General features: G+C 56.6%; 1 protein-coding gene across 1 annotated transcript; it reads right to left on the reverse strand.

Moving 5' to 3' along the window:
* Positions 1–767: 767 nt before the first annotated feature.
* ZNF541 (zinc finger protein 541) lies at positions 768–18,429 on the reverse strand. Its single transcript, XM_040978273.1, has 14 exons — positions 18,123–18,429; positions 15,925–16,168; positions 12,128–13,907; positions 10,963–11,021; positions 10,551–10,710; positions 9,016–9,337; positions 7,937–8,000; positions 7,335–7,477; positions 6,917–7,020; positions 5,964–6,039; positions 5,530–5,618; positions 1,325–1,465; positions 1,050–1,231; positions 768–936 (listed from the first exon to the last, which is right to left on the reverse strand). The coding sequence occupies exons 1-14, from the start codon at positions 18,427–18,429 to the stop codon at positions 768–770; spliced, it is 3,840 nt and encodes a 1,279-aa protein (XP_040834207.1).
* Positions 18,430–24,684: the final 6,255 nt, after the last annotated feature.

The raw sequence follows: 24,684 nt of genomic DNA on the forward strand, positions 1-24,684 counted from the left end.
GCAAGTTCTCCCCACCCACCTGCCCACGTGGGTGTTGACCCAGGAGTTAGGCCCAGCCCAGCCTAGGTGCTGATGCTGGCTGCCAGGGGTCCTTGAGTCAGGATGTCTCCACGTGTTGGCTTGCTCACTGCTGCTGCTATCCCTCTGTGCCCTGTCTTCTGCTTTCCGGTGTGCCCACTGTTGCAGTGTTAGCTGAACAAGCACCGTGTCCAGGGCTGCTTTGCAGGGAGGCCCAGAGCTGGCCCAGCTGATACTTCTGGCCAACACGTGGCTGAGGTCCAGTGCTGGCAGGGAGAGTCAGGACAGCTGCTCATGAACCCAATTTAATAAGATTTACAAGGAGACACGTACAAAAAACACGAAACAACGTACAGGTCATTGCAAGATGAGGGACTGGATCCTGAGAGCCGAGAGCCCGCCGTGGGGAGCGGCCCGCTGGGTGAGGCAGCTGTCCTCCCGCTCATTCTGTCTTGGCTTTGTCTAACAACAGTAACTGGACCCCACGACCCAGGGCAAGACTGAAGAGCTGCCCAGACCCAAACTTCCCTGCCGCGTGTCTCCCACTCGGGAAGCAGAGGTGGAAGGGGAGAGACTGGTAGCCTGGCGAACAGTGCTTCCTGCCCTGCCCACGGGGACTGTGCTCTGGCTAAGTGGCCACCAAGTCTGCTGGCAGGGCCGACCCTGGTGGAGAGGCAGGGAGGGTCCTGGGCGGGTGGGGGGAGAATGGAACTACAGACCCCCCAAGCAGGCTGGCTGCTGGCCTGGTGTCACCACTGCAGGGGGCCGATGGCGGCCCCCAGCTCCTCCTCCTCTTCCTCCTCCTCCTTCAGCTGGAACGGCTTCGCTGGCCACTTCACCCTGACCACAGGCTCCACGTGGTCCTGGAGGCGATGTCGCTTCATGTGGGCATTCCGGCTCTTGATCTTGTCGAACACCCTGGGGGTGTGGGAGAGAGCACTGGCAGTCAGAGCTGCCCCATGGGGCGGGGCACAGCAGGCAGTTGGGGGGACCACTGCCAGGACTCTCTGGTGTGTGTGTGGGGGGGGTACCTCTCACACTCCCGGCATGGGAAAACGCCTTGGCCCTCCACACTTCCAGGTGCCTCGGGCGTCCGCTTGGGGCCGGCGTTGGGGCTAGAGTTGAGGATGGACTCCCTCCGATAACTCTTGGTCTTGATCTTGAACTCAGGAGTTGGGCGGTGACTGGGTCTCTCTCGGGGGCTGCAGGTGACCTTCAGAGAGGCAGAAACCGCAGGAGGGAGTTGGGTCAGGGCTGCCTCCTCTGCCCCCCTGTGCCGCAGACCCTGCCATCCACCCCGCACTACCTTCTCCTCTTGCCTCTCCACTTCCTCCGGCTCTCTCCTGGCCCGCTTCTCTAGCCCTGGCATTCGGCCGCAGTCAAACTTGACCATTTTTTTCCAGATGTAGTAATACTCCACGCACTGTGCCACTGACTTGGTCTGGATCTGCCAGGGGACAACAGAAGCCCCTGATGGCCCCACAGGGGCTGACCTCCCTTCATGGGAGGGGCTCAGCACAGCTCCCTGCCTCCGACAGAGCGTCCTGCAGCCCTCCACAGCCTAGGCCCCGCCCCACCCAAGACATCTTCCCAGAGAGATGACGCCCACGGGGGTGTGCAGAGGACACACCTCAGTGCCTGCTGTGACGAACCAGCAGTGTGGCCTGGCCACACTGGCACAGCTATCACAGTGGCAGGCAAGGCCACTGTCAGCGGGCTTTCACTCTGTAGGCCTTGAGCCAAGGCCTCGTCATTCATTCTTCCCTCCACTGCAAAAGGACCCTCTTAGGATAATCCCTGGAGCAGTGCTGTGTGCGGAGGGGGAGCCCAGTCTAGCACGTCTGTACCCCACACACTGTGCCACTGACTTGCGCCTGTTCTTGCCCGACCCACTCTGCTTTGGATCCAGCTTCCTGGTAACATGCCCCAGGAGGCAGCAGGAATGGACGGCTCATGTCCTGGGGCCCGCCAGGTATATGGGAGACCCTGATGGAGCACTAGGCTCCTGGCTCCAGCCTGACCCAGTCCTGGCTGTTGTGGGCATGTCGGGTGCGAACCAGGAGATGGAAGCTGTCTTACTGTCTTTCTCTCTCCATGTAACATTGCACCTCAAGGACATTAAAAATGTCACAAACTGCTACAGAAGCAAAAACAACTCGGAGAAGGCTAACGCTAACTGCTCAGGGTCAGGAGAATTCTCTGGCGATCGGACAGATGGCTGCTATACAGCAGGCCGACCCAGCTCTGCGTGCGCCCAAGTGCAGCCACTAGGTGCTCAGCCCAGCTCTGAAACAGCACAGCACGGGTGGCAGGCAGCGGGTGTACTGTGCCCCTAGACAAGGAGAGCCAGTCAGGACCCAGCAGCAGCCAGCACAATCCCCGAGCACCAGGCTGGACACCCGCCACACCCACCCAGTGGGCGGCCTTGCATTCCAGGACCCGGCCCACGGAGAGGGACTCTCAGCAGAGCCCACGGGGGCTGATGCCAACACTGCCCACAAGGAAACCTGGTGGTACATGTGCATGGGCGGAAGTGAAAAGGAGGAATTGTCAGAGCCTGAATGTTTCCCTGTGACCCTGGCTGGGCCAGAGCCAAGCCGAAGCAGGTGCGCAGTAAGCACGCCCAGCACTGCGCCAGCGAACAAACAAGCAAAGAGGCAGGCGAACAGGACAGGTGAGCGAGAGCCAACACTGCAGACAGGGAAGGACCAAGGCTGCTAGGGGTGGAAGCTGCTGCCTGCAACGCCAGCACCCATAGCCCATGGTGGCTATTTGCAGAATGAACCAGCAGGTGGAAGAATTCACTCTCTCTCAGCAACTCTTGTCTTTTAAATAGGAATTTTTAAAATATACAAATTCTTTACTCACTCTAACTCAAAAACACATGGCCACCTGAACAGCTCTGTGTCTGTTGTGGAAACTGACATTCCATTTCGGAGCCTTGCCACATGGGCCAGCACTATAGCACAGTGCGTTAAGCTGCCATGTGCAAGGCCAGCACCCCATATGAGCGCCGAAGAAAGTCCCAGCTGCTCTACTTCCCACTCTGGGAAAACAAAAGATGCCCTTCCACCAACGTGGGTCACCTGGATGAGGTTCCAGGTTCCGGGCTCCTGGCTTTGGGCTGACTCAGCCCCGGCTGCTGCAACCATTTAGGGAGGCAACCAGTTAACGCAAGATCTCTTCTTTCTCTCTCCCTCTTTCAAATAAATAATTAAAAAAAAAAATACTTCCCACAAGTATAACTCCAGGCCCAGATGACTTCTCTACAAAATATTTAAGGAAGAAATAAAACTAACCATAAGCAAACTTCCTAAAAAGATGTGGACAACTTTCCAGCTGCATCTATGAGGTCAACATCACTCCGTAAAGTATTATGAGGAAAGAACACTGCAGACCAATATCCCTCGGGAACATGGGAATTCCCAATGGAACCTTAACCAATAGAATCCAGTAATATGCAAGCAGGACAACCCACAAATCTCAAGTGGACCTCATGCAGAAGCAGAATATTGGTTCAACTCAATGTAGTTCACTCCACGGTTCTAACACAGTCATGTGAACGTCTCAGTAGAGCCGTGTTATAACCCAACACCTGATACCAACTCCTGGGCTCTTGCAGTCAGAGCTTTTTTTCTTCAGAACATATTAACAGCCTCAAAAGCTGCTGATTAGGAGAAAGTACTGGCAGAATACCTGTCAACTAACGGGCCTGTGTCCCCAGAAAAGGTCTCCAAGTCAATGACAAAGATATGAGCACCCCCACAGAGAGCCCCATGAAAGAAGTGCCAACACCCCTGACCAGAAGTGGCATCACAGCTGGCCAGCGTGCACACGGATGGACACACGGCGTCAGCGCTCACCAGGGGAACACACCGAGCCGCAGACACACACCCATGAGGCAGGCCAGCACTGCGGAGCCGACTGTGTTGCTAGGGGGAATGGGAGAAGCCTGTGCCTGGCCCACCCTGTGGCAGCCTATCCATCCACCGCAAGGAACGCGGGTTCTGCAAGGAGTCCCTGGAAAGCAAATGTTACGAAAAACCACACATGGAACCTCAAAGGGTTTTGTGCCAAATACATTTCTCCTTTCATTCCGCCTTCCATGAACTTAACGAGGTACCATCCTATCTATTGCTGCCTTTCCAGCCAAGGAAGCAAAGCATGTGCCACACAGGGCCCTGAACACTGTGACTGTCCCAGCCTGGAAGCTCCGTGGTCACGAGTGAGCGAGGCAGTGGTCTACCTGCTACCTGGCCAGCCTGCCAGGAGGAAGCTGTGCGGTGTGGAGCCACACAGCCTGGCGAGTCCATCTCTGTGAGATCCCAGGCAGTGCAGATACCCTGACGGTGAGGGAGAGTGCTCAGGGCTGGCAGCTGGGCCAGGAAGTAGCGGGGTGGGGTGGGGGATCAGAGGGGGACAAGAAGTAGCCTGAGGGGTGCTGGATATGCTCTTTATCATGACCATGCTGAGGGTCTGTGTCAACACTGTACCTGGTGCCGTGATGCTGTGCTATTCTGTGCACATCAAAGCTTTCAAAAGTGCAAACTAAGAGGCAGCAGGTGCCACCATGCGAGATGGCTCATCCCTTCCACAGGTGATGTGCAGGCAGGGGTTTGTGTGTGTACATGTGTACATGCACTGTGTAAAACCTACAGTGCCAGGCCTGGCGTGATAGTGTAGCGGTTAAAGTCCTTGCCTTGCATGCACCAGGATCCCATATGGGCGCCGGTTCTAATCCTGATGGCCTGCTTCCCATCCAGCTCCCTGTCTGTGGCCTGGAAAAGCAGTCAAGGACGGCCCAAAGCCTGGGACCCTGCACTCATATGGGAGACCTGGAAGAAGCTCCAGGCTCCTGGCTTTGAATTGGTTCAGCTCCAGCCACTGCGGCTGCTTGGGGAGTGAATCATCAGACAGAAGATCTTCCTCTCTGTCTCTCCTCATCTTTGTATATCTGACTTTCCAATAAAAATAAATAAATCTTAAAAAAACCCTACAGTGTCCGTGGGCACCAGGATGAACAGCGCTCCTTAGGAGGAGGATGGTCTCGTTTGGGGCATGAGATGTATTACAGTGCTTATTTTTTAAATAATTTGAGAGGCAGAAAGAGAAAAAGAGAGGAACGGAGGGAGAGACAGAGAGAAGAGATGGAAAGAAATGGGCAGAGAGCGCTCTTCCATCTGCCGGTTCACACCCCAAATGGCCTCAATGGCCAGGGCTGCAGCAGGCCAAGGCCAGGAGGCCGAGACCCCACCCGGGTCTGCCATGTGCTGCCTGAGACCTTGGCACTTGGGCCGCCATGTGTTGCCTTCCCAGCCGCGTGAGCAGCGAGTGCAGCGGAGGACGGCGGGGCTTGTACTGGTGCCTGCAGGGGAGGCGGGCGCACCGCAAGCCCCGCCCTTGACCCTGTCACTCCCGCAGAAGGCTATGGAAGTCAGGAGCCCTGGACAGTGCTTGGCTTGCCTGGCTGCCTGCACGGGAGCCCTGTGTGCAGTGTCGCGTTGGCCTTACCGTCTTGTGTATCAGGTAGAAGTCCTTCTTGTGTGCACAGAAGGCCTTCTTGAAGAGCCTCTTCTCGATGGGGCTCCAGACGTCCGACCCTGCGGGAGAGCACCACCGCCTCTAGTCCCACTGCCCCGTGCTGCTGCACCCACCCTCCCAGACCCCGACAGGCTCCCCGTCCCAGATGCAGCGCCTCAGGCTGCCATCACTTCCCGGGGCAGGTGCGCCTGATCCTAGTGAGTGGTGGGCTCAACTGCAGATCCTGAGGCCCCCCACCCGCCATCGGGATCCCCTTGGTGGCTGCCACTTCTCAGATGTGAGCTGTGTGGCCCTGGAAGGTGCTGCGGAGAACAGCACAGGGGAGGCCGGGCCTGCCAGGGCTCCGACACACTCACGGAGTCTCAGCCGGACCCCACCTGCCCCAGCCACCGTCCTCCTGTCACCTGTGTAGCGGTAGTTGGCGAGAGGGTGAGTCCTTGGCTTCTGGGGTCCTCTGAGCAGGAGGGTCTCCAGAGCAACCTGGAATGAGAGGGATCACAGCCACTCCCAGAGGCAGAGACGGCAGGAGGAGAGCTCCTTTTAGAAAATGACCACCCCACAGGTCATGTCCCCCCGACGGCCGCCAGCCCAGTGCTGTGTGGGGTCCACAGAGCATGGCTGTCATGGCCATCTTTAGTAGCCTTCCCGTTGTGGCAGCCAGGCCAGCCTGCCTTATGGTGGGTGTCCACCCCTGTGGGGACCTGCATTTGGAAGCCACCGTGGCCTAGCGCCCCGTTTTGCTTTTTCCGTGGCACATGTCATCAGCTGGCAACTTTCTGAGATGTATTTCCTGTTCGACTCCTGAAGTGGAAGGCCCAGGCAGCAGAGGCCTTGGTTCCCTCCCCAGCCAAGCCGCAGGAAAGGGGTCACCCGGGGTCCCTGCTTCTCAAGGTGTAGAGAATCCCAGGCTGTAGACAGCCTTAAGCCAAGCACGGATCCCGAGCTGGCCTCACCTGGGACTGCCACACTGCAGAGACCTGGCAAGCACCCAGCACCCCGCCCAAGGCCTGCAGCACAAAGCCAGGCCACACGGGACTCCCTGGTCTGTGACCGGCTTATCCCCACCCAGAGTCATCAATGCTCAAAAAGGTGACCAGGGCGCCTGGAGCGGGCTGCGGGCACATGCATGGCCTTGGAACCGCAACCCAGATGCACACGGGCAGAGCTGGCTCTGCTGGGCACCCCACCCCATCCCAGGTGCTGAGATCCTGTCAGGGAAGCTGCTGCCCTGGCTCCTGCCCAGCTGCCAGCGGTAATGGCCCAGCCTGTCTCTGGTGATAGCAGGCCCCAGGAGCACTCAGAGAAGACATGTGACACCTTGAGCACCCAGCAGCCATGAGCCCAGCCCGGGCCTCACCTGGATGCTGCCCTGAGCCTCATGCAGGCAGTGTAGTGCCAGCTCCAGGTTGGTGCCGCCTCCTGGCATCACACTGGAGCAGGCCACGTTGCAGAGCTCGGTCACTGCAGGGCCCAGTAAGAGAGACACAGGGTAGTGAGTGGGGTAGGCAGGGCCTTCCTGGGCAGCACACTGCAGAGCCAGGGGTTACCTCACACACTGACCCAGGGCAGGCGGAGGGCAGAGGAACCTGCTCTAGGCGTTCAGCCAAGCGGGCAGGACACAGGGCGGGAGGCACAGCAGTGCACTGAGGGCCGGCCTCCATCCCTGCCCCTGACCCCAAGGACACTGCCGCTTGGTCAGGTGGGGAAGGGGGATGTGAACCCGTTGCAGGTGGCAGGAGGCAGGCCCCCGGAAACCCAGCCCAGGCCCCGGACACCTCTGTCCTGTGTCTCTGGGTTGGTCGTCATGTCTCCCCAGGGCTTCCAGACCAGAGAGGCCACGTGCTCGTCAACTCCAGCCAGTGACCTGTCCTGCAGCTCCGGGATCTCAGCCTGAAACCGGCTCCCTATGTTGATGTGTCTGAAACCAGAGCACAGACACGTGAGAGGGACACACGTATAACACGCACACACGTGGCTGGGGTAGGCACACATGGCTGGGGTAGGCACAGACAGCGGGACAGCAGGACAGTGGGACAGTGGCAGCCCCATCGTGGCCCCACCACATCCAGCACACAGCTCCTGATGGGCGGGTGTGGATGTGGGCTCTCTGGGCCCAGGGACTCACTCTGGGTACAGGACAAAGAAGGCCATGCCCGAGTTGCCCCCTGAGCCACCACTGACTCCACCTTAAGCCCTGGATCCCAGGCACGTGGCTCCTGCAGCCAGTGGTGCCCGTCCGGTCAGAGAAGTGGGGAGGAGGGCTTCTACACACACACACACACACACACACACACACACACAGGACCCGGCGCCTCTCACAGGATGCCCACGGGCGTGCACGGCAGGCACCTCAGGTTCTAGGTCTGTTCCAACTCACGGTTCAATGCTGATCTTGGAGTCGTCCTTCACCATACAGATGCCCAAAGAGCTGTCCACTTGATCTAGAAAACACACAGTAGAGAGTGACCCTGGAGGCCTGCAGCTCACGTAGGTGGATGCAGACTCTGTGGAGGAGGGGATGGGGGCAAGCCAGGTAAATCCTCATCAGCAGATGAGCAAATGAACATTTGGCCCTACGTGCCAGGGGCACGGTCAGCCAACCCAGGACTGAGCACTGGCACCTGCTACGGTGGGACACATAGTACCGAAGTCGCAGGTGGCAGGGCCGCAGCTCCAGGATGTGCCTGAGGTAGGCCAGCCTGCAGATGCGTGGCTGTCCAGGGCTAGCGGGAAGGAGAGGGATGTGGGGGGCGGTGGTGACTTCTAGAGGTGCAGGATTTAGCAGGAAACAGTGAGAAGGTTCTATCATTACTGCTGAGGAGGGGCGTCAGCTTGTGGGTACCCCCAAACACCGTATATTTTATTTATTTGTATAATAATTCTTTCATTGGAAAGGCAGGGAGAAAGAGAAACAGAGAGAAATCTGTCACCCACTAGTTTCTTCCCAAATGCCTGGAATAGCTAGAACTAGGTCAGACCAAAGCCAGAAGCTGGGAACTTCATCACACAGGTGGCAGGGACCCGGATCTTGAACCAACAACACTGCCTCCCGGGGAGTACGGCAACAGGGAGCGAGGACTGGGAGAGGAGTCAGGACTGGAACCCCAGCCCTCCAGTATGGGATGCCGGCCCCGCAAAGGGCACCCGGACCACTCTACCCAACACCCGCTGCACTCGACACTTGAAACCAGCTGTTTGTGTGATGTGTGAGTTACAGCTCAGCAAGGGCATGAAGGAAGGTGGACAGGAGGGGAGGCAGCAGACAGGAGCAGGGTCAGGCTGGCTCTCCCTGTGTTCTCTGCCTACAGCATGTGGAGCACCTACAAGGCTGTTGGCCCTGGACAGCTTGGGGGTACTTCCAAGTGGCAGGGGGACCCACAGGCCAGTAAAGTGCTGCAAAGGTAAGCGGCAGGGGCCCATGCGGGGCCGTGCGCCCTGGGCAGGGGGCACACTCACCCAGCGCAGAGCTGATGAACAGGCTGGGCCCGGCCTGTGCCGTCACAGAGCAGAGCTTGTTGAAGTAGAGCCCTGAGCCCTCCCGGATGGGGCTGAGCATGGGCGGTGGCGTGTAGGGTGAACCCTGGAACAGGCCCTTCAGCAGGCGGTCCACCAGGAACACCGGGGAGCGCAGGCAGCTCTGGGGGCCCCCGGGGCTTGGCTCCCGGGAGGCCGAGGGCAGGGGAGGGATGGGCAGCACCTTGGCCGGGGGCCGCTTCCTGCGCTTCCGGTGCTGGCTGCCCTCCTTGCTGTCCCTCTCCTCTTCTTCTCTCTCTGGTACCTGGAGAAGGGGGTCAGGAACCACAGACGATCACCCGAGGCCCAGCTACTATAGCGGTCACTCTCCAGGTTGGTAAGAGGGCAGGGAAGGAGGACACACGTGCCCAGCCTGGCCACACCCGAGGCCTTGGAGAAGGGGGCAGCACTGCTTGGACCAACTCACCCAAGCCAAACCCAAGATGCCAGGCACAATGCCAGTCCAGGGCTAAAGCCCCAGGAGCCCCAGGACTGGGGATCTGAGCAGCATGGGAGGGCAGCAGGGGCTGCAGTGACCAGTACTGAGAGAATGGGGCCTGCAGGGAGCGGAGTAGAATAGGCGGAAAACGGCTTCCCTTCAAGGGGAGCAGCACCTGGAGCCTGGGGATGAGACCCAGCCACTGACTCGACAGGATTTCTGGGGCCACACACCAACCCTGACTCTGGCCTTCTCTGCCGAGCCCAGCTCACACCAGGCACGGCTACCATTCACAGCCCTTTCACCCTAGGTCAGCACCCTCTGGCAGCCATACTCTTCCTCATCTTTCCAGGGCTCTGGGCTGATCATGCCTCCTCTAGGAAGCCCTCCCTGATTTCACAAGCTGGGCCAGGAGCCCCTTGAAGCCCGTCTAGACCTCATGTGCCACCAGCCCTGTCCACTCTAGATTGTCACTGCCAAGGACAGGCCTGGGACTGGCAGCCAGCGCGTCCGGGTCAGTGATGTGTTCCCAGCTGCCCCAGCACAAAGCCCTGCACAAGGGCTCAGCGGCCGTGGCATGGCAGAGTGACCGTGAACACACCTTCAGGGTCCTGGGTTTGGGTTTTTCCCATGGTAAAGCAGTAGGGAGCAGTGATGGGAAGGCAGCCGATGCCCAAGCATCCCTTGGCCAAGCTCCCAGGGCTTGGTTGCAGGACCTGCCTGGGGATCACCACGGAGGCTGTGACCTTGCTGCCCTTCCGAGGGGTCGCCCCTCCTGGGGGAGCCGTCCAGCCCTTTGGGCTTCAGGGCCTGTCCTGGTGGCTGGCAGGACTCTGGGCCCAACAACTGAACCCAAGAAAGTGACAGGCTGGGGCCGGGAGAGTTGCCCTGGGACGCGACAGGTTCCCTGGTGGGGAGGGGGCCAAGGTCAGGGCTGGGCATCTGTTAGCTGCCCACGGACCTGATGCTGCAGCCCCTGAGACACAGGACACCTAGCTGCCACCCTCGGCCCCTGGCACAAGCTCCACCCAACCCTCACCTGCTGCTCCTGCTTGCCCCGGGGCGAGGGCCACTGGTCGCTGTGGAAACACATGTGGCTGTTGAGCCCTTTCTCGGTGTAGAACATCTGGCTGCAGTTCTTGCAGATGAACGTGCTCCTGGGCTCGGTCCAGTCTGCAGCGGCCCCGTTCTGCTGGCCGCTGGGACGACAGGCAGGAGGGTGGAGGAGGCAGGCGGGGTTTGCCCCCTGCCCAACCTCCCCTCTCCTCCAGCCACCAGCCCCCTGGGCTTTGGTTTGGGGGATGTTAATTCCAATCCACTGTCAGGTCTGGATAAACTATCAAGCATGGTATCCAAACCCGGTGCCTCGGAGACGGAAGGCCCCGTCCCCCGGTCCTCCAGGGTCAGTTCTGGCCCCCGCTGGGTGCCTTGGGGAGGAGCTGTGCACGTACCATGCACCTGCCGCGTTCTCGTCTCTCGGGGGATGGGGTGTCCTGTAGGTGTTTCCACCCTGCAGAGGAACACAACCTCAAGCGGCGCAGTGGACATGAGGAGCTTGGGGAGAGCCCGAGTGACAAGAGCTTAGGACATCGAGGACAGCCCCTGGCGTGACTCACACGGTGACCCTTTGCACAGGCCACTGGAGCAAAAGCAAAGCCACAAACAAACTGCGCAACACTGAAAACTTCTGGGCTGCGAGAGACATGTTACTGCGCTGCCAAGAAAGCCCAGGAAACAAGAGGGAGTGATGGGCACCCCACGGCTGCCAGGGGGGCTTGCACACAGAATCCAGGCACCCCTGAGCCTGACCAGAATGGATGGAAGAGCTGCCTAGGACTCGGAGTGGCTGCACCCAAGGAGTCACCATGAGAGGAATGCACTGCAAACTGTGGGGCGCAGCTCCACCGCCGGAGGCGGCTGCCAGCCCAGGATGTCAGCGTGCAGGCCGGGGGCAGCAGGGAACTTGTACTAACACAGGGCCGGGGGCAACCATGAGGCCTCGGCACCCCCCAGGCGCAAAGAGCGCACCCTTACACCCACACCCCCGACGGCAGCTCTAGCCACAGCACCCACCAGGCATGAGCTGGGCAAACTCCTAGGCAAACGTCGAGGTCATGAGGGTCACCTCAGCTCGGGGAACCGACACTACGGCATCCTGAGGGCAGGACAGCGGCACCAGGGATTGTGGGAAACACATGGAAACAGGGCGGGGGAGGCCCGGGGGTGATGAAGCTCTCTGGCAAACGGCGGTGACGGCCGCGCCACCCCCTCACACCCTGCAGGCCTCCAGACTGCATGCTCCCAAGTGGAGAACTCCGCCGTAGCTGAATCACAACGCTGCGTATGAGAACGGCAGCTGTGGCTGACGGGAAAGTATGCTGGCAGCCCACGGGACACTGCGCTCCCTGTCCACGAGACGGCAGGTGACACTCAGTGCCCAGGACAGCTCTGCAGTGTCCTCACCCTCTCGGAACTCGATGTCCTCCTGTGTGACAGTCACCCCAGGAACTCACTGGGACCAAGTGACAACACCAGCACCACCAGGACCTGCTGACTAACCCCCAGCCCCCCCGTGCCACCGTCTGCTGTGCCGGGCACGCGGCCTGGCTCGGGTACCTGGATCCTGTTGAGGATGGTCAGCTTGGACTTGGCGTCCCGGGGCGGCTCTGCCGGGGGCCCAGCCGACGAGAAGGACGCCATGGCCACCTGGCTGGGCGACGCCGTGCAGCACAGGTCCATCTTCACCTTTTCCTTGCGGAAGCCGGAGAACCGCTGCGCCCTGGGGTTCCCCGAGAACAGCCGGTAGCCTCCACCCCGGGAGCAGGCCGGGCCCTTCTCGCCTTTGGCGGGCCCCTGAGCCGTGCTGTTCTCGGCCAGGGCCTGTTTCCCAGGCAGCTGGGCTCCCGGTGGTTCATCCCCCACTAATTGGCTCTGCCGGGGGCCTGTGGAGGGAAAGATCTCCCCCAGGTCCAAGGCGCCTTTTGACGACCGCAGCTGCTTGGCCAGGGAAGAGATGTCTGGCTTCCCGCACGGGTCCAGGGCCGGTGATGTGAGGGCCGCTGCTGCAGCAGCCACTTTGGACCCTCCCTTGGTGTCTCGCCTGGAGCTGCCTGGGGAGACCTCCCTGGGGCCCGTGGGTATGGTGGCTTTCCTCCTGCGGGCTGGGGATCCCTCCGGCTCAGGGTTTCTGGGCCCAGTGTGGACAGAGTCAGTGGATGGTGCTGGTGGCGGAGGCTGCTGAGGCCAGGGCTTGAGGGTGGCCTGCTTGCCCTCAGGCCCAGGCAGCTGAGAGGAGGCAGCTGCCACCTGGGCGTGGGAGAAGATCCGCTGGGACTTGGTGATCATCTGCAGCACCTGCATTTGCTCATGGCTCACCAGGGACTCCTGTGACTTGAGGAACAGCTGCCGGAAGAGTGGCGTGGCATCTGCTGGGAGCCCGCTGGGTTTCTGGGTATCCTGGGGGCTGGGTTCCCAGGTGTCACAGTCGAACTTGCTCTTCTTGGAGGTCCAGGAGTCGTCTTCACCTCCTGCATACTGGGGGTCACCTGGGGCCTCGGCGGGTGCCTTCATGAGCGCAGAAGAGAAGGGCGGTGTATCCTCGAAGCTAATCCCTGGGCCGACCAGGGGTTCTGCCGAGGGGGAAGCACCATTAGGCCCGGGGCCAGCCTGGCCAGACTCGCCGCCCCCGTGGGCTGGCAGGGCAGGCGGCTTGTGGACCACAGACACATGGTTGCCCTTGTTCCTGGGGCAGCCAGGCAGGTTGCGGAGCCATTGGAAGTTGTGGCCTGAGGGCTGGGAGCCAGCTGGGACCGTTTGGCTCCGGAAGAGAGGCAGGCGGGCAGGTAGGGCCCCACCCTCGGGCCAGCCTTCTGGGGTGGACAGCAGCTGAGGCGGCGGGGGCTCTGTCTCAGCAGGGTCAGGGCCAGTGCTCTCGGCTGCCCTGGAGTGGATGGCTGCCAACAGCTCGGCGGCTGCCTCCTTCTGGGCGGCGTGGGACTCCTCCGAACCCTCGGTGCTCAGGGCTGCTGCCAAGGTGGGGCAGGGACAGGCTGTGCTCCTGCCTTCGCTGTCTGCCGGGGCCGGGCCGGGGGAAGGCATCTTCTGGTGGACGATGCTGCTCACGATACAGCGCAGGAGGTCCCGGCTGGGCAGGAGGGAGCTGGGTGACCTGGCTTCCGGAGGCCCCAGGGAACGCAGGCTGCTGGGGGCTGGCTCGTGGGCATGGGGGGAGTCCCCACAGGCCTCCTCCTCCGGGGGTGCTTCCTTCAGGATGCACAGGCCATGTTGCACCTCGTAGTGCCGGCGTAGAGAGCGGTAGTCGCAGTAGCTCTTGCTGCAGCCCTGCTCAATACACACGAAAGGCTTGGTCTTCTGGTGCGTGAGCATGTGTCCAGTCCTGGAGGCCACAAAGGAGGGGGAGTCAACTCCGCGGCAGATGACCCCTGGGGAAAGATCCCGAGCAGCCCCCGCGTGACCAGGCCGCCTGCGAAGAGGTGAGCCCTTTGTCTGAGGACTCCACCAGCACCAAATGCCCTCTCCACTGGGTGCTGCTGATGTGTAACAGGTTGGGTGAAACCCACGCAACACACAGCAGCAAACTGAACAGCCACGCGGGGAACCTCCCACATGGAAAGTCTTCAGGTCTCCCACATAGGTGCAGGGTCTTAAAGGCTTGGACTACCCCACTGCTCTTCTAGGTCATAGGCAGGGAGCTGGGTGGAAAGTAGAGCAGCCGGGACACAAACCCGGTGCCCCTGTGGGATGCTGGCATTGCAGATGGAGACTCTGCTTGCTATGCCATTACACCAGCATTTCTCTTTGCAGACAGCCCATCAAGCATTGCTGAGGGCAGGACCTAGGGTGCCACCTTTCTGCTCACAGAGTCTGCACTTGACCTGGGGATCCCCTGTGCAGGCCGCTCCCTGGGAGCGCCCCAGCTGAGAAGTCAGCTGCCCTGCTGCCCATCGAGCACCCAATCACAGCAAACACCAAGGCATGTCCACACAACAGTCCGGCTACATCTGCACAGACACCTTCCAAAGACCTGTGAAGGGGGCTCACTGCCTAGGGGGCTCATGGGCTGGGGCTTAGAAATAGCACAGGCTCGCTCAAGCTCAGCCCCCAGCTTCCCTCCGAGGGAGCTCGGGAGAAGGACTCAGCAGACCCAGTGTCTGGAGCTGTCTGCTTCCGACTTGTGCCGGGAGCAGATGTCTGCCTCCTTGGGGTAGGCGAGAAGATGAAAACAAAGATGGCAGCTGGGGTCAGGCCCCAGAGGGCTGGCCACTGCCTGTGATGGCAGCACCCCACAGCTCACCCTGGAGTGGACTGGCGGCTTTGCTTCCAGCCTAGCTCCCTAGTAGTGCACGTGTGAAGGCAGTAAAATACAGCCCAAAAACTTGGACCCTGCCCCGTGTGGGAGACCCAGAGTTCCTCGGCTCCTGGCTTTGGCCTGACAGCTCTGACTGTTGTGGCCATTTAGGGAGCAAACCAGTGGATGGAAGATCTCTCTCTCTCCCTCTATGTCATTCTATCTTTTTTTTTTTAAAAAGATTTATTTTTCATTACAAAGTCAGATATATAGAGAGGAAGATCTTCCGTCCGATGGTTCACTCCCCAAGTGAGCGCAACAGCCAGTGCTGTGCTGATCTGGAGCCAGGAGCTCTTCTGGGTCTCCCACACAGTTGCAGGGTCCCAAAGCATTGGGTCGTCCTTGACTGCTTTCCCAAGCCATAAGCAGGGAGCTGGATGGGAAGTAGAGCTGCTGGAATTAGATCTGACGCCCATATGGATCCCGGCGTAGCGAGGACTTTAGTCGCTAGGCCATGCCGCCGGGCCCATGTCATTCTAGCTCAAAAAAAAAAAAAAAAAAAGAGTGAGTGAGAGAAAGAGAAAGCAAGCAAGCAAGCCAGGCTTGCAGTGGCAGTGAGGCCCACCCAGCACCCTCGGCCCCTCCCTCACAGGCAGTGAGAACGAAGGGAGCTGCGCTCTGCCTTCTCAGGGCAGGCTTTCCTTTTATAATCAAGACTTCTTTTTTAAAAAGCCTTTAAGGGAAAAAATTGTATAAACAAGAGATAAAAGAGAAAAACAACGGCCGCTGTCCTCAGACTTGCCCTGCCCTGCACCCATCCCTGCTCCCCACTGCTCCTGGGCATACCACGGGGCCCCCAGACTCCACCAGGGACTGGGGTGCAGATCCACTACAGGACATGGTGCCCCGGGCAGCGTGCCCTTCTGTAGGTTGAGCCCCAGGGCTCCTGTTGGCTAGGAGCTGCAGGCGGTCCTCACTGGATGAATCAGACCCCTGACACCCCACCCAGGGCTGGGCCAGGTCCCTGTACAGGTGGTCCAAGCCCGAGTCAGAACCCTCCGCCCCGCCCAGGGCTGGGGCAGGTGACGGCTGGGGTCCCCCGTACAGGTGGTCCTGCCGCTTGAAGGCCTTGCTGCAGATCCTGCAGACGTGTTTCCTCTCCTGGCTGTGCGTCAGGTAGTGCTTGCTCAGGGAGCTGGCGCTGCTGAACACCTTCCCACACAGGCTGCAGTCCAGCAGCGGGGTCTGGGGCGAGCTGTGCTGCCGCTTGCCTTTCCGTGAGCTCGTGGAGGTGGCCCGGGCTCCCCTGTCAGGCTCCTTCGGCCCCTTGAGCGTTCCCAGACCCAGGTCTGCGTGACGGGAGGAAGCACAGGTTAGAGATGCACGAGTCGGTCAGTGGGTCCTGCTGATACCCAGAACCAGGCAGCCTTGGGAGAGCCAGCCAAGACTCCGACTGCAGCCATGGCGCTGGGCCCAACCACAGGGACAGGGATAGGAAAGGCAGGCTGAAGTGCTGCGCGGGCATGATCAAGGCCCAGTACAGCTTTGCCTGGTGACATGTTCCAAGGTGCCCCACAGCTCACATGGGCCACACACAGGGTTGCACTACAGTGCAAAGGGTCTAGGCCAGACCCTGGACTCTGACCCCAGCTCTGTCGTCGGCCTCGGCCTTATCCCTTCACTTGCTAGGCCTTCCTCTCATTGCCGTGACAGGGCGTCAGCGAGTCCCAACAGCTCCAATGAGGAGACGCTGGGCCTCCTTGGGGGAAGGAAGCTGGGAAGGCCTTGGCCCTGCCAAGCTGCCTTAAAACACACAGAAAAACATGTTTGTATAAACCACCCAGGACACTGAAGACCCGGTGGCTGGAGCCTCGGGCCCAGGAAGGGTGGGGTCCTTGGGGCTCCGACCTGCTCTAGGGCTCCGCCAGGGTAGCCTGCCCTGACAGACACACTCCGGGGAAGCAGCCATGAGGAAACTCAGCGTGTGAAATGCTGTGTCAGACCCACTCTGCCAGTCTGCCAGGAACAAAGCCTGACGCTGTGTTGTTGGGTGTGGTGTGTGGCCTACCTTCGCAGGGGGCCACACCCACGCTGGGTTCTGAACATGCGGGCACTGTCACACCGTGTGCCCTCATGGCAATACTACTCCCATGCGTCCCACCAGTCAGGGGAGAGATTTTCTTTTTTTGATGATTATCAGATTTCTTAAGCTTTGGCACAAACATATTACTTTCTCAAAGTTAAAAGACTGACAAAATCCTATGCTTATGCTTATACATAGCCTTGAATTTTAGCTAGAGAAGGGTAAAGAGTTGAGGTTCGTTGTTTGGTGGTGCAGTCCCATTCTGCCTCTATGATAAGAAAGTCCGCCTGCGAGAGCCCGTGGGAGCAGTGACATCACTGTGTGGGGCACACAGAGCCCGTGGGAGCAGTGACATCACTGCCGTGGGGCACACACAGCCTGTGGGAACCCGCAGGAAGCTGGCCTTCTCCTCCCAGCACAGCACACCGCCAGCAACTGACACTGACAAACAGCTTCTCGGGCCCCGCTTCAAACCCTGACCCCCTTTCTCCACATTCCAGGATTTCACACTTGGCCGTCACAATTGTAAAGTGCTGCATCTGTGGTGTACGGTGTGCACTCAGGGCCCCTCGGAAGCTTCTCATTCTAGCAAGTCCTTCAGAAGGCTTCGTGAGCTGCTTATCCCAACGCATCGACTGTCTGCTGCTGTCCTAGGGCCAGGCCGGGTATGCAGGGTGATTACATGTGTCTGCCCACTCCACCTCGGCCAACCCAAAAGCCACTGGCCCACGGAAAGCCTCGAAGCCAAAGAGTGACTTTGGCCCCATGGGAACTAGCGTGAGTTAACCCGCATGTCGGACGATTTCAGAGCTCTCTGCTCCTCACCGGCAGAGGAGAGGGGCTGAGAACTCAGACTGAGGGCCTGCCTGAACTTAAACATAACAGTATTTGGGAACAGCGGAATGACAGCTGGGGTTCCTACAGCCACTCCTCTGCAGGCTGGCAGAGAGGAGATGGTGAGTGGAGATGCGGGGCCTAGGCCGCCTGGGAGCCCAGTGCGTTGAGGTGGGGTGGTGGCAGAGCTTGGAAAGAGCTGATGAGCATGTCCTAGGACAGCCGCGACCCTCAGTACCAGTCCCCGGGATGGGCGCTCTGCATCCCTCACTAGGAAGGCGGGAGAAATGTTCAAGAACCAGCGCCCCCCCCCCACCGCCACCCTGGCAGCAGCTCTGCCAGTGCCCGGCCCACCGGCTGCCTGGGGGCTGGGGAGACTGCCTCACCTTGCAGGGCCACCTGAGCCTCAGGGTCCACAGACTCCTCTAGCAGCTTCCCAGAGTCGCTGTCCTTCCCTGAGTACAGTGACAGGGCATCCAAGTTGTCCTCCAGTGCCTCGTTGGGAGCATCGGGCGCTGGGAGGCTGGGGTCCAGGTCCAGGCCACCCAGGCCAGTGTAGAGCAGGTCCCTCGTGTCAGGACCCAGATCCCGATTGAGGGTATCGCTGCAGTTGAGTCCCTGGCTTTCAGAAAATGACGGCAGGGACATTTCGGATGGAAGGGCACCTTCGTCTCCGAGGCTGTACTGCTCCATGGCTGGCCCCTGCCAGGTCTTGGCCAGGAGCTACTCTATGGAGTAGTAAGGCTGTCGCTGGCAGAAGAGGGCCCTGGATGGTGGCCGAATCCTGGAAGTGAACAAGAAGGGTTCCAATCACAAGGTGACAGCACAGCGTGTTGGGCAAAGCAGCCCAGGGATTCCAACAGACCCTCTGTGGGTCTGCTCGTGGCCCCCAATAGCCACGTGACCACAGCTCCACAAGTCCTCACTGCCCCTCTGTCAACTACACAAATTCCATCCTAGCGAATAGATGACAGGATGATGGCAACCATGCAGGCCTAAGCTGACCACTTTGTCCAGCTGTAAGCACGCGGAAACACAACAAAAGATCATTCCCAACGCATAGCCAAGGTCAAAGGACAAAGTCAAACACAGCAGTGCCAGCAACACTAAGAAAACTCCAACAATGTAAGTTCAAGTTGCCCTGGGAGAAGAAGTGATGTCTACACAGAGCCCAGCGCTGTGTGGTCCACTGCCAGGGCACACAGCACCGGGCAGGTGGCTGGCCCACTGGAGAGGCACAGAGAGTATACAATGCAACCTGAATTCGGAAAACTTTAGTGTGAAAGACATCAATACAGGAATCCATGTGTAACTCCAGGAGGAGAAAAAAATAAACCATGTGACACCCAAACTAGCATAATTCATCCTTCCAATTCTAAACATGATTTGGTTTAAAATACTAGAGGGGAAAGCAAAGAGATAGAAAAAAACACTCAAATCACTAAACACAGGACTGAAAGAGGAGAGGGACATCACTCAGGACTCACATGCTGAAACAGGTGGCAGAGGAGCACTAGGAACAATGGAATATAGATCACTTGTTAACAAGTTAAATAACTTAGAAACATGAACTTCAATGACCACTTATTAAAGCAGGTACAAAAGGGCCCGGCACGATAGTGTAGTGGTTAAAATCCTCGCCTTGCATGCACCAGAATCCAATATGGGTGCCAGTTCTAATCCCAGCAGCCCTGCTTCCCATCCAGCTCCCTGCTTGTGGCCTGGGAAAGCAGTGGAGGATGGCCCAAAGCCTTGGGACCCTGCACCCGCATGGGAGACTCGGAAGAGCTCCTGGCTTTAAACTGACTCAGCTCCAGTCGTTGCGGTCACTTGGGGAGTGAACCATTGGATGGAAGATCTTCCTCTCTGTGTGTCCTCCTCTCTGTATATCTGACTTTCCAATAAAAATAAAACAAATCTTAAAAAAATAACAGGTACAACAAATCTGATTACTTAGACAAAAATGGGCAAATCCCTAGGACGATACAAATGACCCAGACTGGCTTCAGAAGAAACTTTAAAGACCTATAACAAGCAAAAAGATTGAATCAGTAATTCTAAAATCCACCCTCCCACTGCAGAAGAGAAAGTCAACTTCCTCAAAACAACAGAAACATGTCAGTCTTAGGGCAACCAGACAAACTTTATCAAGAAAGAGGTAACGGGAACTGGTGTCACTAAACAAACCAAAAACTACAATTCACAACAAGCCACATCCAGCTCTAAGAGTATGGGAAGAAATGTGATTCCTAGAGACCTCTAACAGCTTTTCCAAAATGTTCCAAAGCACGCCAAGAAACAAAAAGTATAGTTCATTCAGACATCCATCCATTTCGAACGAAATGCTACAAGTCTGCACTGGATCCCCACCTCTGCTTTCAATTCAGCTTTCTATTTTATAAGAATAACCCCTTTTTCCCCCTCCCCTCACCAGCCATGGAATGAGTCTTTCATTTAAAAAAAAAGAATAAGAAGAAAAATAAAACACCTTAAAAAGCTTCAGATCCCTGGTGTGAAGTTAAATTGTTTTCTAAATACTGAAACAGCACGAATGTTCATAAACCAAGGTGTGAACTCTCCTACAGCTATTAAGCCAAAATTAGTTTGCAAATTCAGTGCAAAGCAGCCTAACCAACATGCTAGAAGTGCAAATGACTTGTCTGAAGTCTTGGTCCTAACAGGTGGTTGAGCCTGATCTTCGAGCTCACATATTCTGGCTCTGAAGCACCTGTTTCGCCCTGCTCCCTTGAGACGAAACTGTGCAGTCCCCCCCCCCCCCCAATTAACTCAGTGAACACCGAGGGCGCGGGGTGGGGCTGGGGAGGCAATCAGCCACTGCACCTCCTGCTCCCGCAGTTCCCGCTGCTCAGGAAAGCAAGCCACAAGCCCAAGGGCCACGCGTTGGAATCTCTATTTCTTTCCAGAGTGAAGCAATCCTTCACCCCGGAGCAATATTGAACTTGACAAGCGCTACCTACTAGTCCACATGAAGTTCAATTTGTGGTCCCCTGCAACCTGGCAGACATTCCCACGGGTGTTAGAATATGTCTAGGAATTTTATTTTTTCATGTTTTCTTTCTTTTTTTTTTTTTAAAGTTTTACTTATTTTTATTGGAAAGGCAGATCAGATTTATGGAGAGGAGGAGAGACAGAGAGAAAAATATTCCACCTGCTGGTTTACTCCCAAATGGCCAGTCACAATAGCCAGACTTGAGCTGATCTAAAGCCAGGAGCCAGGAGCTTCTTCTAGGTCTCCCACGTGAGTGAGGGTCCCAAGGCTTTGGCCCGTCCTCTACTGCTTTCCCAGGCCACAAGTAGAGAGCTGGATGGGAAGTGGAACAGCTAGGACACAAACCAGCACCCATTTGGGATCCTGGCACTTGTAACGGGAGGATTCAGCCATGGTGCTGGGCCCTAGCTGTGTACTCCTAGCTTGTTGATTAGGCTGCTTTGCACTGAATTTGCAAACCGATTTTGGCTTTATCGCTGTAAGAGAACTCACACTTTAGTTTATGAACACACATGCCTTTTCAGTACTTAAAAAACAACTTAGCTCCACATCAGGAATCTAAAGCTATTTTAGGTGTTTGATTTCCCTTCTTCGTCTTCTAAAACAAAAGGCCTGTGATTCCACAGCTGGTGAGGGGAGGAGGATGGAGAGGTTATTTCTCTAACATGCTACAACCTACGGGAAGGTAACTTGGGGCGTGGTTCTCAACCGCACAGATAAACCCCAACACATGAGGTATCTAATGTTCACTGCGGGTTTACTTGGGGAAACGGTCTGCAAGTCCACCTGGTATTTGCATTTCTAACAAAAACAAAACTTAAAAAAATTTATTAACTATATGAATTTTATTTTAGAGAGACAGAGAACTCCCACACACTGATTCACTCCCCAGATATCCCCCACCCCCAGCCAGGACTTGGCCAGGCCCAAATCAGGACCAGGACTCAACACAGGTGTCCAGCGTGGGTGGCAGGGAGCCCCGTACTTGAGCCATTATCCACTGTTTCTCTGTGTACATGAGCAGGAAGCCAGAATTGGAAACAAAGCTGGGATTCCAGCCCAGGCACCCCAATACAGGACAGAGTCTTTCCAAGCAGCATCATTATCATTAGGCCAAACACCAACCCTCAATATTAAATTTTAGAATTAAAGTGTTGAAGAAGTTAACCAACACATTTCCTCTGACGCTTGTCAGAAGAGTGGACTGAAACCTTACATTGGGAAAAAGGAAGACACAGATGAACCGGAAGGACTTTAAAAGCAAAAGGAGGGAAAAAAAAAAAGATTTTGTAGGGAGAGGAGAAACAGAGAAAGTCTTCCATCTGCTGGCTCACTCCCCAAATGGTCATAACAGCCAGAGCTAAGCTGATCAGAACCCTGGAGCCAAGAGCTTCTTCTAGGTCTCCCTCATGGGTGCAGAGTCCCCAGGCTTTGGGCCGTCCTCCACTGCTTTCCCAGGACACAGGCAGGGAGCTGGATGGGAAGTGGAGCAGCTAGAACACGAACCAGCGTCTATTTGAGATGCCAGTGCCACAGGGTGGAGGATTAGCTTAATGTATTCCCTTGCTAGCCTCTATAGTGACTTTTTAAAATGAATGAATACCTTGAGGGTTTATCAGTTTAAACTTCTAAAATAGTAAATATCAGAAGATATAATTCCATATAAACAAAATTCTGTGGAATCTTGAATAATTCTGAAGTGTGGAAGTGGTCTTAGAGATGTAAGGGGCCAGCACAGTTTCACAGCATGTTAAGTCTCTGCCTGTGGTGCCAGCTCCCACACAGACACCAGTTTGAGTTCTGGCTGCTCCATTCCCGATCCAACTCTCTTGCTAATGTTCCTGGGAAAGCAGCCCTGGATGGCCCACACCTCATGCCCCTGTGGCCACATGGGAGACCTGGAAAAAGCCTCAGGCTCCTAGCTTTGGATCAGCTCACACCAGCCAGTGTGGCCATTTGGAGAGTGAACCAGCAGATGGAGGATTTCTCTAACGTGTTCTCTATATAAACATCTGTCTTTCAAATAAAACGTATACTAAAAAAAAAAAATAGTTTGAGAATCCTGGCTCTAGGGAGAGATGTCTTGCACGAACACATGTGCATCAATGGGATTCTTTTCAAACACAGAAAAGAATGCCAAATTCCAAACTGGCAGCCAACACCCAGGTCTCATTTAACTCTCAATTAAATGTAAAATTCATTTAACACTAAATATGTAGCTAACATTTAAAAACCAGGTTTAGGGCCCAGCACAGCAGCCTAGTAGCTAGAGTTCTTGCCTTGCACACTCCAGGATCCCATATGAGCGCCCATTCTAATCCCGACAGCCCCGCTTTCCATCCAGTTCCCTGCTTGTGGCCTGAGAAAGTATTCCAGGAGAGCCCAAAGCCTTGGGACCCTGAGCCCGCGTGGGAGATCTGGAAGCAGCTCCTGGATTCAGCTCAGCTCAGCTCCGGCTGATGTGGCCACTGGAGGAGTGAATCAGTGATGGAGGATCTTCCTCTCTTTCCTTCTCTCCGTAAATCTAACTTTCCAATAAAAATAAACAAATCTTTAAAAAAAAGGGGGGGGGTTTAAAGTATAAACAACAAAATAAAAATTAGAAAATTTTCACATAGCTTTCTGTCTTTTCCAAAAAAAATTCCAATAAATAATCTTTAAAAAAAATTAAAAGTCTGGCTAATACCACAAAACCTATTAGCATCCTAGTAGCACGCCTTACCTGGGCATCCTTGTTCCTATCTGATTGGTGCAACAGACATGCAGAATGAGATATAACCAATCTTATCTATGTATGCATTCCTGCAGGGCTCAACATGCAGGATCAATACTCTTTTTTCGGATCCGACTTTGCAAAGCAGCAAGGTGTATGGTCTGCCCTGGGTTACAAGTTACAAAGTCTTGGGTGAGGGTGACCGAGGGGGTGTTTTTGCTCAAGCGCCATGGAAGGAAACTCACCTAAAGAGGCAATCTCCCTACAACAGCAGGGGCCCAGGCTGGCCCGGCAGGCTTCAGGTGTCAGATCACCGGTTACTTCCTCTGCAAGGCCGGGTGGTCATTGCAACACACGCCTCCAATTTCCACTGCCCTAAAAACATGAGGCAGAAAGTAGGGGCTGTCAAAAGGCTGTTCCCTAAAGAAACAAGGTTACAGGTGGGGAGCATGGGGGAGAGCCTCAATCCCGAGAGGAAGAAAGCAAGCAATACTAGACTGGATTGATGGAGGGGGGACAGGGAGAAGGCAGTGTGGGTCAAAGGAAACGGTTTCCTCTTGCCTTATTGCTCCCCCAGAGAGAAGGGACTTATTTTGCTAGGAGAAGCCAAATTGGGGTGGAACAGAGGAGGAAACGGTATTTTTTTTTTTTCTGTTTTGTTTTGGATGGGAAAAAAAATTATGGGGAAGCAGGCAGGTGAGTGTTGGATCAATTTTCGGAAAGATATTCCAAAGAATGGAAAAGAAAATAAGGTTTGCTAAAATGTAATCCTACAAGGAAGAGGGTTATTAATCTAAGATAAACTACATTTTTGGGGAGAGGGATGAAGAAAGGAGGGGGGAGGGGCGGGACCAAAGGAAACCCGAAGAGAGCTTTGGTTTTGCTCTTGAGATTCTAGAAAAGAGACCAATCTGTGTTCCCCCTACGAGGGGGCTGCTGAGGAAGAAGGGATTTTTCAGCAAAAGAGGCCTGGAAGGGGAAACGCGAATGCAAGGCCGCGGTGCATAAAGTGCGGAGTCGGGTAAGGCCCGCGCGCGAGCTGGGGGGCCTGCGAGGGGGCAGTTGGGGCCTCGGGGGCGGGGAAGGAAGGAAAAGGGGGTGCAGTGGGCCTGGGGGCCCCCAAGGAGGCTCCTCCAAGAGACAAGGCACTGCGGGGGTGCAGCGGGGCCCGGAGCTGTTGGGGTGCAGAAGTTGCGTGCGTGACGCGGGGTAAGGGGTGCCCACC

Source organism: Ochotona curzoniae, unplaced genomic scaffold (assembly GCF_017591425.1).
Source record: "Ochotona curzoniae isolate NIBS_2020 unplaced genomic scaffold, NIBS_Ocur_1.0 contig_2861, whole genome shotgun sequence".
Lineage (NCBI taxonomy): Eukaryota > Metazoa > Chordata > Mammalia > Lagomorpha > Ochotonidae > Ochotona > Ochotona curzoniae.